At 37.9% G+C, this 12590-nt stretch overlaps 1 protein-coding gene across 2 annotated transcripts in view; it reads right to left on the reverse strand.

Moving 5' to 3' along the window:
- CASP3 (caspase 3) overlaps positions 1 to 12590 on the reverse strand; it is a 13302-nt gene continuing 712 nt past the window's right edge. Inside the window, exons 2-9 of one of the 2 annotated variants that reach the window (XM_082051001.1) lie at positions 10707 to 10759; positions 8847 to 8999; positions 7503 to 7595; positions 5607 to 5731; positions 4971 to 5099; positions 2919 to 3094; positions 2298 to 2415; positions 1 to 1399 (exon numbers count right to left, since the gene is read on the reverse strand). In XM_082051001.1, coding sequence (XP_081907127.1) covers positions 1173 to 1399; positions 2298 to 2415; positions 2919 to 3094; positions 4971 to 5099; positions 5607 to 5731; positions 7503 to 7576 — 849 coding nt within the window. In that variant the 5' untranslated portion in view covers positions 7577 to 7595; positions 8847 to 8999; positions 10707 to 10759 and the 3' untranslated portion in view covers positions 1 to 1172. The remainder of the gene's footprint in view (positions 1400 to 2297; positions 2416 to 2918; positions 3095 to 4970; positions 5100 to 5606; positions 5732 to 7502; positions 7596 to 8846; positions 9000 to 10706; positions 10760 to 12590) is intronic. The other variant, XM_082051000.1, reaches the window with a different exon arrangement.

Raw genomic sequence — 12590 nt, forward strand, 5'->3', positions numbered from 1 at the left:
TACAAATTAGGAAACAGTATTTAATTTAAGTTAAAAAACCCCAAATGCCTCTGGAAGTGAACATCAATTTGCTAACATTGTTTATGCTACACAGTTGAAAGAGTTTGAAGTCTTGCTTTGCCAGCACCCTATGGTCATTTACTGTTCTGTCCTCCTCTGATCTTAATAAGACTGCCACGAGCTGAAATGTCAATAACAATGTTACAATTTTGTAAAAACCTGCTTCACAAAATTTGGAGTCAAGAGATAAATTTACATTTTGTTAATATATTTTAGCTAAAAGCTTAGAATTAATCAGTATTCGGCTTCAGAAGTTAAATTTCTCCAGTACCACAAATCTAGGTTTCCACACAGATTAAATGTGGTACACACACAGCACAGAGCAAACCCACTCTATGGCCAAAAAGAGGAAAGCAGACTACTCAGAATGTAGACTTCCTTTTGCACTGATTCTTATCACCCAAAATATGCCTCAACAGCTCCTCCCTTTGGGAGCTGCAGAAAAAGAAGTTTTGCAAGACTGGTCCCTTTGTCACTCAGCTTCAGGGTCAGTAATACAAAATTCATTTTGAAACAGCTTCCAGGCTGATACAATTGCAACATAAAAAAAGTTATGTAAGGAAAAAAAAAATGTAAAAAAATGCAATGGCTGTTTCCCACAGTTTATGCCCTAAGCCATAAAAACAGTTTAGGTTGGTTTGTAACCTAAATTTAAGAACTCGAGTTAAGAAGAAATGTATGACTATGCTACTATCACATTACCATTATTAGTAAACATAACACATTCTGAATCTTCTTCCTATTGGCAAAGATATGAAACCAAACTATTTACAGTAACTGTTTCTTTTCTCTGCCCCTTCAAGAAAGTGAAATGTAGCACCAAATAGTTCTGATAAGTGATCTGACCTTTCTTCAGTCTCTTCTTCCTAAGTTTCCAAGCTACTAGAGCACTACTTTCAAATTTGCCAGTGCTTCAGCTACTCAAGTTTGCATTTCTAACATAGCCAAATTATGTTTTACTTCTAATAACAGACATATCTAACTTTGAGACAGTTCATTATGCCACACACAGCAGTGAACAGTAATTCAGATTTAAAAGTGATATTCCATAAAAACATTGTGTATAAATTACAGATAAAATATTAACTGAAAAATTACAACGTGAAATTCTTTTAGCAAGGGAAGTAAAATTCTTTGGTGAGCATAGAGACAATGCACGGAATCTGTTTCTTTGCATTAAAATCCTGCCGAGTTGAGCAAGACTCATATTCTGCCACTCTGCGATTTACACGAGTTAAAATCTGCATGAGTTCAAGCTTTCTTGCATGTTCCTTCAGCATTTTACACAGTGACTGAATAAACCAGGAGCCTTCAGCTGAATTCCTCCAGGAGTAATAGCCTGTGGAAGAGAGAGACACCAAATTGATCAGACGGAGCCGCCGCTGATACAGGACAGCACAGATTAAGGGAACAATGCATTGTTTCCAGTAGCAATGTTTAAACTACAAACTCAAAACCACTAATGAAAGTAGTTTAGATTTGATAATCTCCCCAAATGCCTACTGGAAAGATTTTTCTAATCCTCTCATTCGTTCTAATCTAAGAAAACCTTAAGTAGGTAGAAAATCGAAAGGCAGGAAAACTATCTCCTGCTGCAACAGTCTTAGCTACTAATCATTTACTTTATAGAATATGCACATATGAAGAAGAGGTGACAGTATAGATGAAGACAAGACACAAAATGGATTTCAGAGTCACTATCTTCAGGACTACATGCATGAAGACTGGAGCCTATTTCTGCTGGCTGATAATGTAAAGTGCACGCTACAGGCTCTGCCACTGCTAATTTTGCTTAGGAACACAATCAAAATAGAGGTGACAGCCAAATAACATGCATGTACAGAAGTGGTGATAGATGCCAGCATCTGCAGATATCCGATTGTTCTGTTCTCTCAGAACTAACAATACTTTTTATTTCCTGCTGTAAAATATTTGCAGAACTCAGATTAACTGAATTTACAGCAAACGGACACTTGAGGGTTTGCAACTGAGAAAGATGTATATTCAGGGTTGTTTTTTTTTTTTTTTTTTTGTGGGAACTAAGAGTAGCGATTACCTCAAAAGGAAATCAAACCAGGGAGAAAAAAAGATTGAGGGAACAAAATTCATATTTCCATGAAACAGAACAAATGAAGTTGTCAGCTACTGACTGGACACAACTGCAAATTGTCACTTATGGTACCAATACAAGCTGATATATAATTTCAGAAACAAAAATTTCTTTGCCAGTCTCTCACCTGGAGCTGTAGAATACGCATAGAGGAAGTCTGCTTCTACTGGTATTTTTTGACACATTGTTTCCTCTGATCCACTGTCCGCCTCAATACCTGAATCTAATTCTGTCCCTCTACAAGCCTATTGATGGAAAGAAGAATGGAAAATAAAATAAAAAATGAGAAACAAAGGCAGCAATCATGATCAGAATACTGTTGTTGTTTTTTTTTTCCAGTTTTAAGACAACAACATCTCAAAAAAAACCTACAAAAATAACAAGAATTTATGTGTCACGTTTCCATTAGACTCAGAAGAAAAGTAAGTAGCATTTATTTAAATTAACTACATGGTTTGCTTAAGACAGATATTAATTCAAAATTGCATTCAGAAACTCACTGAACTATTGGCTAGTGTTCAGAAAGATTTGGCCTTACCTTAATTGTATGGATTAAGTAATCTCAGCTGTTACAAATACTGCCTACCTAACAGGGCGGACTGTGCCACTTCTAGGCCTGAAGAGAATCTTATTCTGAAAGTAATTCCATTTAAATCAATTTTAGAAACAACTGTTTTGCACTAATAATATGAAACATGTTTTTAAAGTATACAGCTGGTTTGATGATCATTGTTTAGCTGTACGTCACCTGAATGAAAAAGAGCTTGGGTTTTCCTGCTAAACTTCTGCACCTGTCACCTCTGAAAAGGCTTGTTAGTGCTTTCAGTTCAAGAGGGCCATCTGTACCGTAGATTAATCCTTCATCACCGTGGCTCAGCAACACGCAAACAAAGCTGCTTCGCTTGCTGTGATCTTCTTCAGAAACTTGAAAGAAAAAAAGAAAACTATCTTAACTTCCTGCATTCCCTAAAAGCTTTGAACATTTGATGCTTCCTATGTGACAGAAGTCTTTAAGAACTAATTCACAGGTTTGGAAACCTCCAGACAGTTTTTGCTTCTGAACAAAAGGAGTCAGCCTACTTTACTTCAGGAGGTTGGACACAGAAAACCCCAAATTAAAGGCCAACCATACCCGTCCTAACAATCAGATCTGGGCCAGGAACACCACGAGGAGACAAAGCGGGGTGTTCTGACAGTGTCTCAAAGCCTGAACAGGACACCTTGCTCATGCAGTAATGGTCAGTCTCATGAGCTGGGATCACACTGATGGCGAGTTCTGAGTTTTCAGAAAGGATGAGGACGTCTGACCTCTCCAGTGAGGCTTCAGCTACTTGGATTACATGGGAACTGAATGCAGTATGAAAGTTGCTGCTGCTGCAGGGACCTAGGTACTAGCATTACTCCGTCTCTCTCACTCTTGTCCTGTAGCAAGGTCCAGAAAAAATTATCAAGCCTCTGAATTTTGTATTTAAAGACATATAAGCTTGATATCAAGTGTTTGCAGGTTTACAGGATTTTTTCCATCTTGTGGTATGCAAAGAGCATAGAACAGATATTCTTTGAAATACTAAATATACAAACATGGTTTAAAAGAAGGATCCAAAAAGAATTCTGAGTAAACTCAAGAAGATGCAAGAGTTTGTAGATGAAAACTATAACAGTCCTAAAAGCTGAAGTGTTCTGTTTAGACCTTGCCAAAACATTTAATTTCTATTCTGGAAAAACGGAACTATTTAGATTTTTCTAAAGAGATGCACACTAAGGCATTTCTATAATCTAGGGACAAGCCCTGCATCTAGAAGAGTCAAGAAGGGCTATTTTTTTGGAATCTCTAGTTAGGCTGCAGTCTGTAGTTTATGCCATCTATTTGGAGGCCTTACAGAACAGGTACAATAGAAGCCTTGAGTCAGAGAATCTGACTTTCCACTTTCAGGTACAGGCTACAACTACACTAATAGATTAACCATACTTGGGAGCGTTCTCTGACATAAACATTAACTGGTACTAAAGAACCTACATCTATGATAGCAAACACATTTAAAAACAACCAACAAACAAAACAGGATTGCTGCAGGCTAACTGGCTGTTGGGAATAATCCCTGAAACACTTTTACTGTTGTAACTGTGACCTGGACCAGCCTGGGAGAGTGCTAGTAAGCATAAGCCACAGTCACGGCAGAAAACCTCCCAAAGGCTAATTAGAATAGACCATGTTCCAGGGCTACAGATAGCCCCAGGCACCCTTTAATTTACTGGCCCAGAGTTAGCCAAGTTCAAACAAAGCAGGGCTAAGACCAACAGCAGCACAAAGCTCTCACTTGACAGAAGAGTGTTTTGTTTCACAACTCTAACAAAACACGAGCCGTTTCACTAAAAGAGTAATTCGGTCCACTCACTTGCAGTTCTGGTCCCTGGATCAGAACCCCTCTTGGGCCAAATCACTAAATATATAGCACAGAACCTCACTACACAATTAAGCAGGTTTCTTTCCAACTCACAGAGCTTCAGTGATCCCAGGTTCAGAATATAAATCAGTCTGCACTTAAGTTTCGGCCTTTTTTCCAGCCTTCTTTAGAAGATGAGGAAGGCTATGGAGACAACAGTCATGGCACAAAAGATGGAGAGACAGCAAAGATGAATAAACATAAAAACTAGGAAGTACGTGTCATCCTTAGCAATAAACAATCAGTAGGTGTGAAATATCACCTAAAAGAACCATAGAAGAAGAGATTTGAGGGCTAGAGATGTATTTGGAAACAGGGGTTGATTTAATACACACACTGAATGTATTATTACTTACCATTTTTCAATAGTTTAAAAATGTCCCCACATGAAAGATCATTGTTAATCTTTATTTTATATCCCAACTTCATAAAAACTTCTCTGACACTTGCAGCATCTGCATCTGTACCCGACCGTGGTAACATCCCTATACACAGGAGAAATGTATCATATTTTATATGATATAGATAGCATAGTCTGATTGAGACAAATTATTTTCTCACTTATACCTGTATAAGTCTGGAATATTATTCCATTTTTCCAGATCCATTCTAACAGAGAAAGCATTGCACCGTTATACATGAACATCACCTCCTTTCCTCTGTACCTATGTCATAGATTTGTCTATTACTCATTTTTATAACTACCTTTCTATAGAAAGACAAAGAAAAGGATTTTATTTACAAAACCAAAATCATGACTAAAAGGTAAGACAGACTTGTACTGCCCATCAATTTTATCCCCATTGCTGCTGTACTGTCATGTGTTTGCTGTATGCATATTTGGAAGAACACACAGAAATGAATCGTACCCATTCAAACCATTTAACTTTAGACTGCAATCAAAATAACTCTGCATATTTAATTTTGAAGAATAATACATGTCACTAATTCATCTGAATTAAGGAAAAAACTTAAAAATTTGAAAGCGGTACCGGTCTGTCTGTGGAAGTTCTTATTGTTTATTATTACACATTCCCCCATCTCTGGATAATCCATTCTGTAACTGTAGTCTGGCAGAATTCCAGAGTCCATAGACTTGCTGGCAGGTAGGTTCTTTCTGTATAAAATTGAGACAAACTTTAAGTGTCAATTTCTGATGTCTCTTCTCTACTTTCAAAATAATAATAAAACAAGGTTATTTTAGCAAAACCAATGAAAATGATGAGGTTTGCTACTTGTTCCATAAAAGTTCCTTCAGCAAGTCTGCTGATGGCACCAAGCTGAGTGGTGTAGCTGATGATCTACAGAAAAAGGAGGCCATCTGGAGGGACCTTGACAGGCTAAAGGCAGGCCTGTGGGAAGCTCATAAAGTTCAACAAGGCCAAGTGCAAAGTCCTGCACTTGGGTCACGGCAATTCCAAACACAAATACAGGCTGGGTGGAGAATGGATTGAGAGCAGCCCTGAGGAGAAGGACTTTGAGGTATTGTCAGATGAAAAACTGAGTATAAGGCCAGGTTGGACAGGGCTTTGAGAAACCAAATCTAGTGCAAAGTGTCCCTGCCCATGGCAGGGGGCTTGGAACTCTATGATCTTCTAACCCAAACCATTCTATGATTCTAAGTTATGTCTGTAAAGTCAGATGGTAGATCTGATTTAAGACTAGTGAAAACTGTACTTTCCGGAGATTAAAATAAATAAAATCGCTTGTATAGTTATGCTCCCAAATAAAAGCTTTGTTTCAAGTTTGGCAAAATGTGCACATACACAAATAATTAAAAATTAAAAAGAAAAATAGTAGTTTGTATTTGTAATAACCTTCTGTGCAACTTGTAATAACATTAAAATGTATAGAATCAAGGAAGACTGTCTAAAATGATAATGCCTCTGCAAAGGAGAACATAAAAATAGTTTAAGGAAACCAATAATTACATCAACAAGTAATCAGTTGGGTTTTTTTACTATTATCTTTTGAAAGCTAAGTACCTGGAGATGAGATCAGCTCTGAGAGTGTAAATCTATTCTAGATTCTAACCAAAAGTCCCGTTGCCATTGAATTTTCACAAGTAAACATTAAAAAACCTAGAAAATTACCAAGACTCTATATGCAGGCATAATTCTGCCTTTACATGCACACCAGCTACACCACCACTCATGATTCTGAAACTGCTGTAAACTTGACTCAGTCAATATATGCTGAATTTGGTATGGATTTTCTCATTTAAGCATATGGGAAAGTGGTTACAAGACTGGGGCCCACTACCATATTGTATTCTACAAATAAAAGGTCTGTAATTCTCTTAAATTTAATTTTCATTAAAATACTAAAAGGAACAACTTCAAAAACAAATGAAGTTCCTGGAGAGACCGTAATTGATGACAGCGCTACACCATCATAACAACTAGCTGGCACTAGGAAGAACAGGCCTGTGTTTCCTCTCTTCCACCCCGTAAGCTCCCCTTGCACTTGTGCTTCTGCACATGTAACTCTGCAGCAGGTCAGCTCAAGCAGCTGAATCAACTGCCACAGGTTCAGGAAAGCTCTAGGAGCAGTTAAAGGAAACGGGTGAACAATTAGCCCAGGGTGAGACAGGAAAGCCTCTTTGGAAGAACAGCTAACCACCCGATAATACTGTTAAGCCAAGTCTAACTGCAACTCAGGTGTTTTGCTTTTTAGTTCCTTGTACATACACATGGCCTATTTTGTCAGAGACTTTATATTTTCAAAGTTAGTATAACAACTCTAACCTTTGTTTATGATTATTACAAATTATCATAACTGAATATTTTCCTTTTAGCATTATTTCTTCTGGGGCTCTCATCTCCTGTTACAGCACATGATTCCTCAAGACTTAAACTGAAGGCTCAAACCAAAAGCCCCTCACTTACCCTTTGAAACCAGGAATAGATTTTGCATCTGCCAGATCTTGCCCCGAATGGGGTCCATCTCCTGTATCCGCCATTATGGCTCCCAATTATCAGCTTGAAAACATAATAAACCAAAATATATTACAGTTAATTTTCATATGAAATAATATCTTCAGATTGCATAATTTTTCTTAGGCCGCCTTAAAACCTTACACAACCAGAGAGCAATTTTTAAATTTATAGAGAAAACAGGAATGCTAAAAGGGGTTATTCACGCAAAATAACTTTAGCTTGGGCGTATTAGTGGGTAAAAAATAGCATTTCTGAGTAAACCCTACATCTCTTATATTTGAAAGAAGAACATGAAATATTTCTCTAAATTATTGCATTCTAAAACAGTTCTGGGAAAAACAGCCTGCAGATCCCTATGACCCAATGATCAAAAATGCCTCCAAAAAGCAGGATAAGAGACAAACAAATTGAAAACAATCATTATAATATTTTTATGTCCCTACATGTATTAGTAACATTTTAGTCTTATGAATATTGTGCCATATATAGATCCTTCCATTTCGGTAAGACAGAAATTGAGGTCCAAAACCAAGCAACAGAAGTTATGGGATGTGTGCAAGACTAATACAGAAGACTAGATTTTGTGTCATGGTATTTTGAGAAACAAACGTTTTTTTCTGCATTCCATTTCAAATGAAACAACACTGCAGCCAGTCCTAATTGGTGTATGTGAAGGTAACTGCAATATAAATAACAGAAAACAACTGCAATGTAACTTTCAATAGTTGATGAAATTAACTCTATGCTGTAAGCTGCTATTAGAACACAGGACAAGAAATTATGAATGACATGCTAAGCCAGAAATTTAAAAGCAATAGACCTCCCTCTCAGTTACTCTGTGTGTACTCACAGAGCACATTACCACAAGTTACCTTTAACTCACAATTCAGAAAAGTGTTAAGCATCATGAAGTTAAATTGCCAGATAGGACAAAGGAATAAATGCTCAGACCTCAAGAAACAAACAAGGCACTATAAGGCAAGAATTTGAAAGAAACTTGCTTAGCAGATATGGTAAATACAGATGTATAAATAACCAGACAAAGTAGTCAGATTTGCCGGTCAGATATGATGAAGATGCTTATTTAAGGTTTAGGTTCTCTGGTGGAAAACTATATTTGCCATCTTACACCATCATATTACTATTAAACTGTTTCTTAATTTCATATCTATACGCCAGCTAGTATACCGTTAACATCCGTTTTCTGTGGTAACCATCACTGACACACCAGAAACACTACTCTGGGTATATAACCCTCCTTCTTTCCTTGTTTCTTGAAAGACATTTACTTACATTTTTAGCGACTTCAGAAGATTTTCAGGGTTACTCTGAATATTATTTCTTTGTATCTTGGAGCACCGATGTAATTAAGAATCCTTCCTGCTCACAAAATTATTCCAGACTTCAGGACTGTATCACATGAATTAGCATCACACAGGATATTTCCTGAAAACCAAATCCCAAAAGTATCAAATAAACTCGGTATCTTAGAAATGAGATTTCTAAAATACATTATTGCTTTATAATTTAGAAATTTACTTTAAAGACAGTATCATGAGGCAGGAACTACACCTACAATGCTGAACTCACCTGCCTAGCACCATGATCTGGATTAATTCATCCTAACTTCTAAATCTAATCCCTTCAAAGTTCCCTATAAGAAAAGAGACAAGCGCTTCCAAAGGGTAACCCAAGTACCTAAGACCTGTGGCACAACAGTGATCCAACCCTATGCCCTCTCGTTGGGCAGGGAGCATCAGCACTGACAAAGAAATCCAGTCTGGAGGGACTACTGGTGTGTCCACCCAGTTGTAACTGAAAAGCAGATCCCAGACCCCTGGGAAGAGGAAAAAATGGATTTCATTGACAAGAATGCTACAAGTTCCTCTGCTCCAGCCTCAAGGCGTTTCTATGCCTCTTTCAACACTGTCCCCACTACAACTATCCTTGACTGGCTCCCAGCTTTCCTGAGCTCTCAGCCTGACATTTTTGAACAAAACTTTATTTTGTAGGAAAACATCAACCAGACTGACCCCCAGTTCTGATGCAACCCATGCTGTTCCTTCTTCAGGAGAAGCACTATGTGCAGAAGCACAACCCAAACCCTTCACTGTGGCTTGGATTAACAGGAGAAACAGGGAAAAGGTTAACTTTCTTCCTTGTTTGTTCTTTGTCTGTCAACAGTAATTAAAAGCCACACCATATAAAAAAGCAGAGTATCACGTACCAACTCCATTATCAAAACTAGTCAGCAGGTGTACTGAGAGCAATGTGGCCACGTCCACATGGCATTCAGCTTCTGCTAAATGCCCAGGTTTTGATCCCAGCTCTCTGGCACTGGGAAGATCTGCAGGGCTGGTGCAGCAAGTACCTGAATTAGCCAGTGTACACCTACATGAGCTGTGGTCACCTCCTGCCTACCATATCAGCCAGCCTGGGCTACCAATAACTACTTAAAGACTCTGGTAAACTATAGGGAAAGCTAACAAACCACTCTCTGCCCAATAGATGGGACCTTGGAACCATTAGGGAGGGTAAGTGGGTCATGCAGCTGCCTTGGGTTCATGTCAGGTGTGCTCCAACCAAACTGTTGCATCCCATTAGGGACCAGTTTTGGTAAATTGGTAGGAATAACACTGGTGAACAGCAGCAGACTTAAGTAGGCAAATTGGAGACCTAACAGACTAGACCACTGAATGCTTCTTATAACATGAATGTTAAAGCATGCTGCAAACAGTAAAAAATACCTTCAACATTTAAGTGACCTTAAATTAAGACTTACCTCCTTGACCTTTTGCAACCTTAAAACTGCTTTCCTTGATCCAGTGCCAAAGAAAGAATGAAATTTGAAGAAGTAGCTAGCAAAACCTATGATTACAATGAGCAACAGTACTTTGTTTCTGAAAAATGTAAAATACATTTTGTAATACCATAAAAATATTTCTTACTAAAGCTTTTGAAAACCTAGCTCACAGCCTACACTCTCAATTGTTTAATGAAGTGTTAGGGCCAACTGCATTCTACTGCATCACGAGTGGAGCTTGTCTGAGAGTCTTTACAGAAGCTAGAGAGATAGCAAAGAAAAATGGAGTATAATACGCTAGGTATTTAAAACACACATGCTTTATCTTCAGAGTAGAATCTGTAACTCACCTTTAATTTCCATCAATTTCTGAGCACCTTAATGCACCAAGTCATCTGCACTTCTTTAAAGATCAAAAGACATGCACAAAGAGATATCTGTTTTGTTGCTAGGCGCTCAAGCACACGTTTTCATCAGCAGTATGTTTTCTGCTTTAAAGCACCCGTCAGGGTAACAGCAACGCTCTCTAGAGAACAGCGCTGATTCTAACAGGCTAAGAATTGCCTCATCTTAGTTTAGGTAATGCAATGATGTCATGTTCTGTCAAGCAGAATACATATTTCCCTGTAGAGAATGATCTCATGCTGTTAGGGATAGAGGAAACAAAATCAGGACAATCCATTAAGAATTTAATTTAAAAATGTTATTCTGCTCCTTGATATTATTTTCTCTGAAAGCTTAGGTAAAGGGAGTTTACAAATGTAAGGAAACTTAAAAAAACAAGTAGCTGAAATGAGCAACGGCATTTTTCTAAGCTAGCAGAATATATTCTGTAAATTTTAGGAAGCTTATTTTAACACATTTTATCTGAAAAAAATATGATTTTTTTTTAAAAAAAACCCTATAAGACAGAAATAGCAGATATAAAAAAGATGCTACAATGATGTTTACAGGTACTAAGTAGTAAAAAATGAAGTGGTTCAAAAAGGTCCAAAACTATGCCCAGCAAGCTACCAAAAATGACTAATTGTCTCAATATAGCAATAGAAGTAATAATATATTTTGCCTTACATTAATGTCATTGTTCCAATGCTTTCATTTTGATAGGAAAATTATAAATAAAACAGCCTGAACTTACTTATTCTACCTGGATCTAATGAAAACAGATTCACATAATTACATATCACCACTGCCATAAGAACCATCAGGTTCTTTTTACAGCAGTGTTTATTGGAATTGTGGACCAACAAGACAAAACAATGATAGTGACAAAAATAGTACCAAAGCTTCTCAGGCAGGGAAGGAAGCAAATAACTTAAATGTCTCTAGTTACCAACTGTATCTTGAAATATGCAAACCACAGGAGACAACACATGTTCAGTATGAGTCAGTTGCTACAAAGCAATAATTGTAGCAGTATTAAAATACATGTCCAAAACAGAGACCAGCATCCTAAAACATGTCTTTAAAGGTTAGAAAAGGGCAGTGTTCCACCTCACATGACTGCAAGAGAAAATGTCAAGCATTCAAGGAAGGTATTTTAACGTACATTAAATATATACATGGCACATTGTGATACTAATAGAGACATGTAAATTAAGAATTTTTCATGCTACAATGTATAATTATAACTAATAATGATCTGATTAATAACAGAATGAAATATAAAAACTGACTGTATGAAAAAAATAAAAAACCTGAAATATACCGCTACGTTTTCTGTGTGGCATTACCTCCCTATTAAATACTGCTACTACTGATGGAAGCATGCCAATACTGTGAGGGCCCTTCACACTACTTCTGGTCTGGATGTGGTTGTTGGAAAGCACTGACACCAGGCCAGCACTCTGATCTCCCAAAAGCAAACAGACTTTTAGTTAGTCAGCATTAATCTGCAAAATCAGCAAGAACTGAAATTATTCTGAGGGTAGATGGAACCCTTGCTTGTTAATTCAACTGTACCTATTAGCCACATCCCCACTGCAATAGATAATAGCCTTGAGACTAGATTACCAGCCCTACCCTTCAACCCAGAGAGCGACAGGACACAAGAGCCCTCGGACGAGGTCCCCTCCCCGCTCAGAGCAGTCAGGCGCAGCACTGAGTGGCTCAGGCGCGCCTGCCCTCAGCACAACACAGCTCAGTGTCCGCACCGTGCCCCCGCGACGGCGCCTCCCGCACACTCGCCCTTTATCAGCAGAGCCCTTTCTAGATGAGGTTTAACCCGCCGTCTC

Source organism: Streptopelia decaocto (assembly GCF_964273445.1).
Source record: "Streptopelia decaocto genome assembly, chromosome: 4".
Lineage (NCBI taxonomy): Eukaryota > Metazoa > Chordata > Aves > Columbiformes > Columbidae > Streptopelia > Streptopelia decaocto.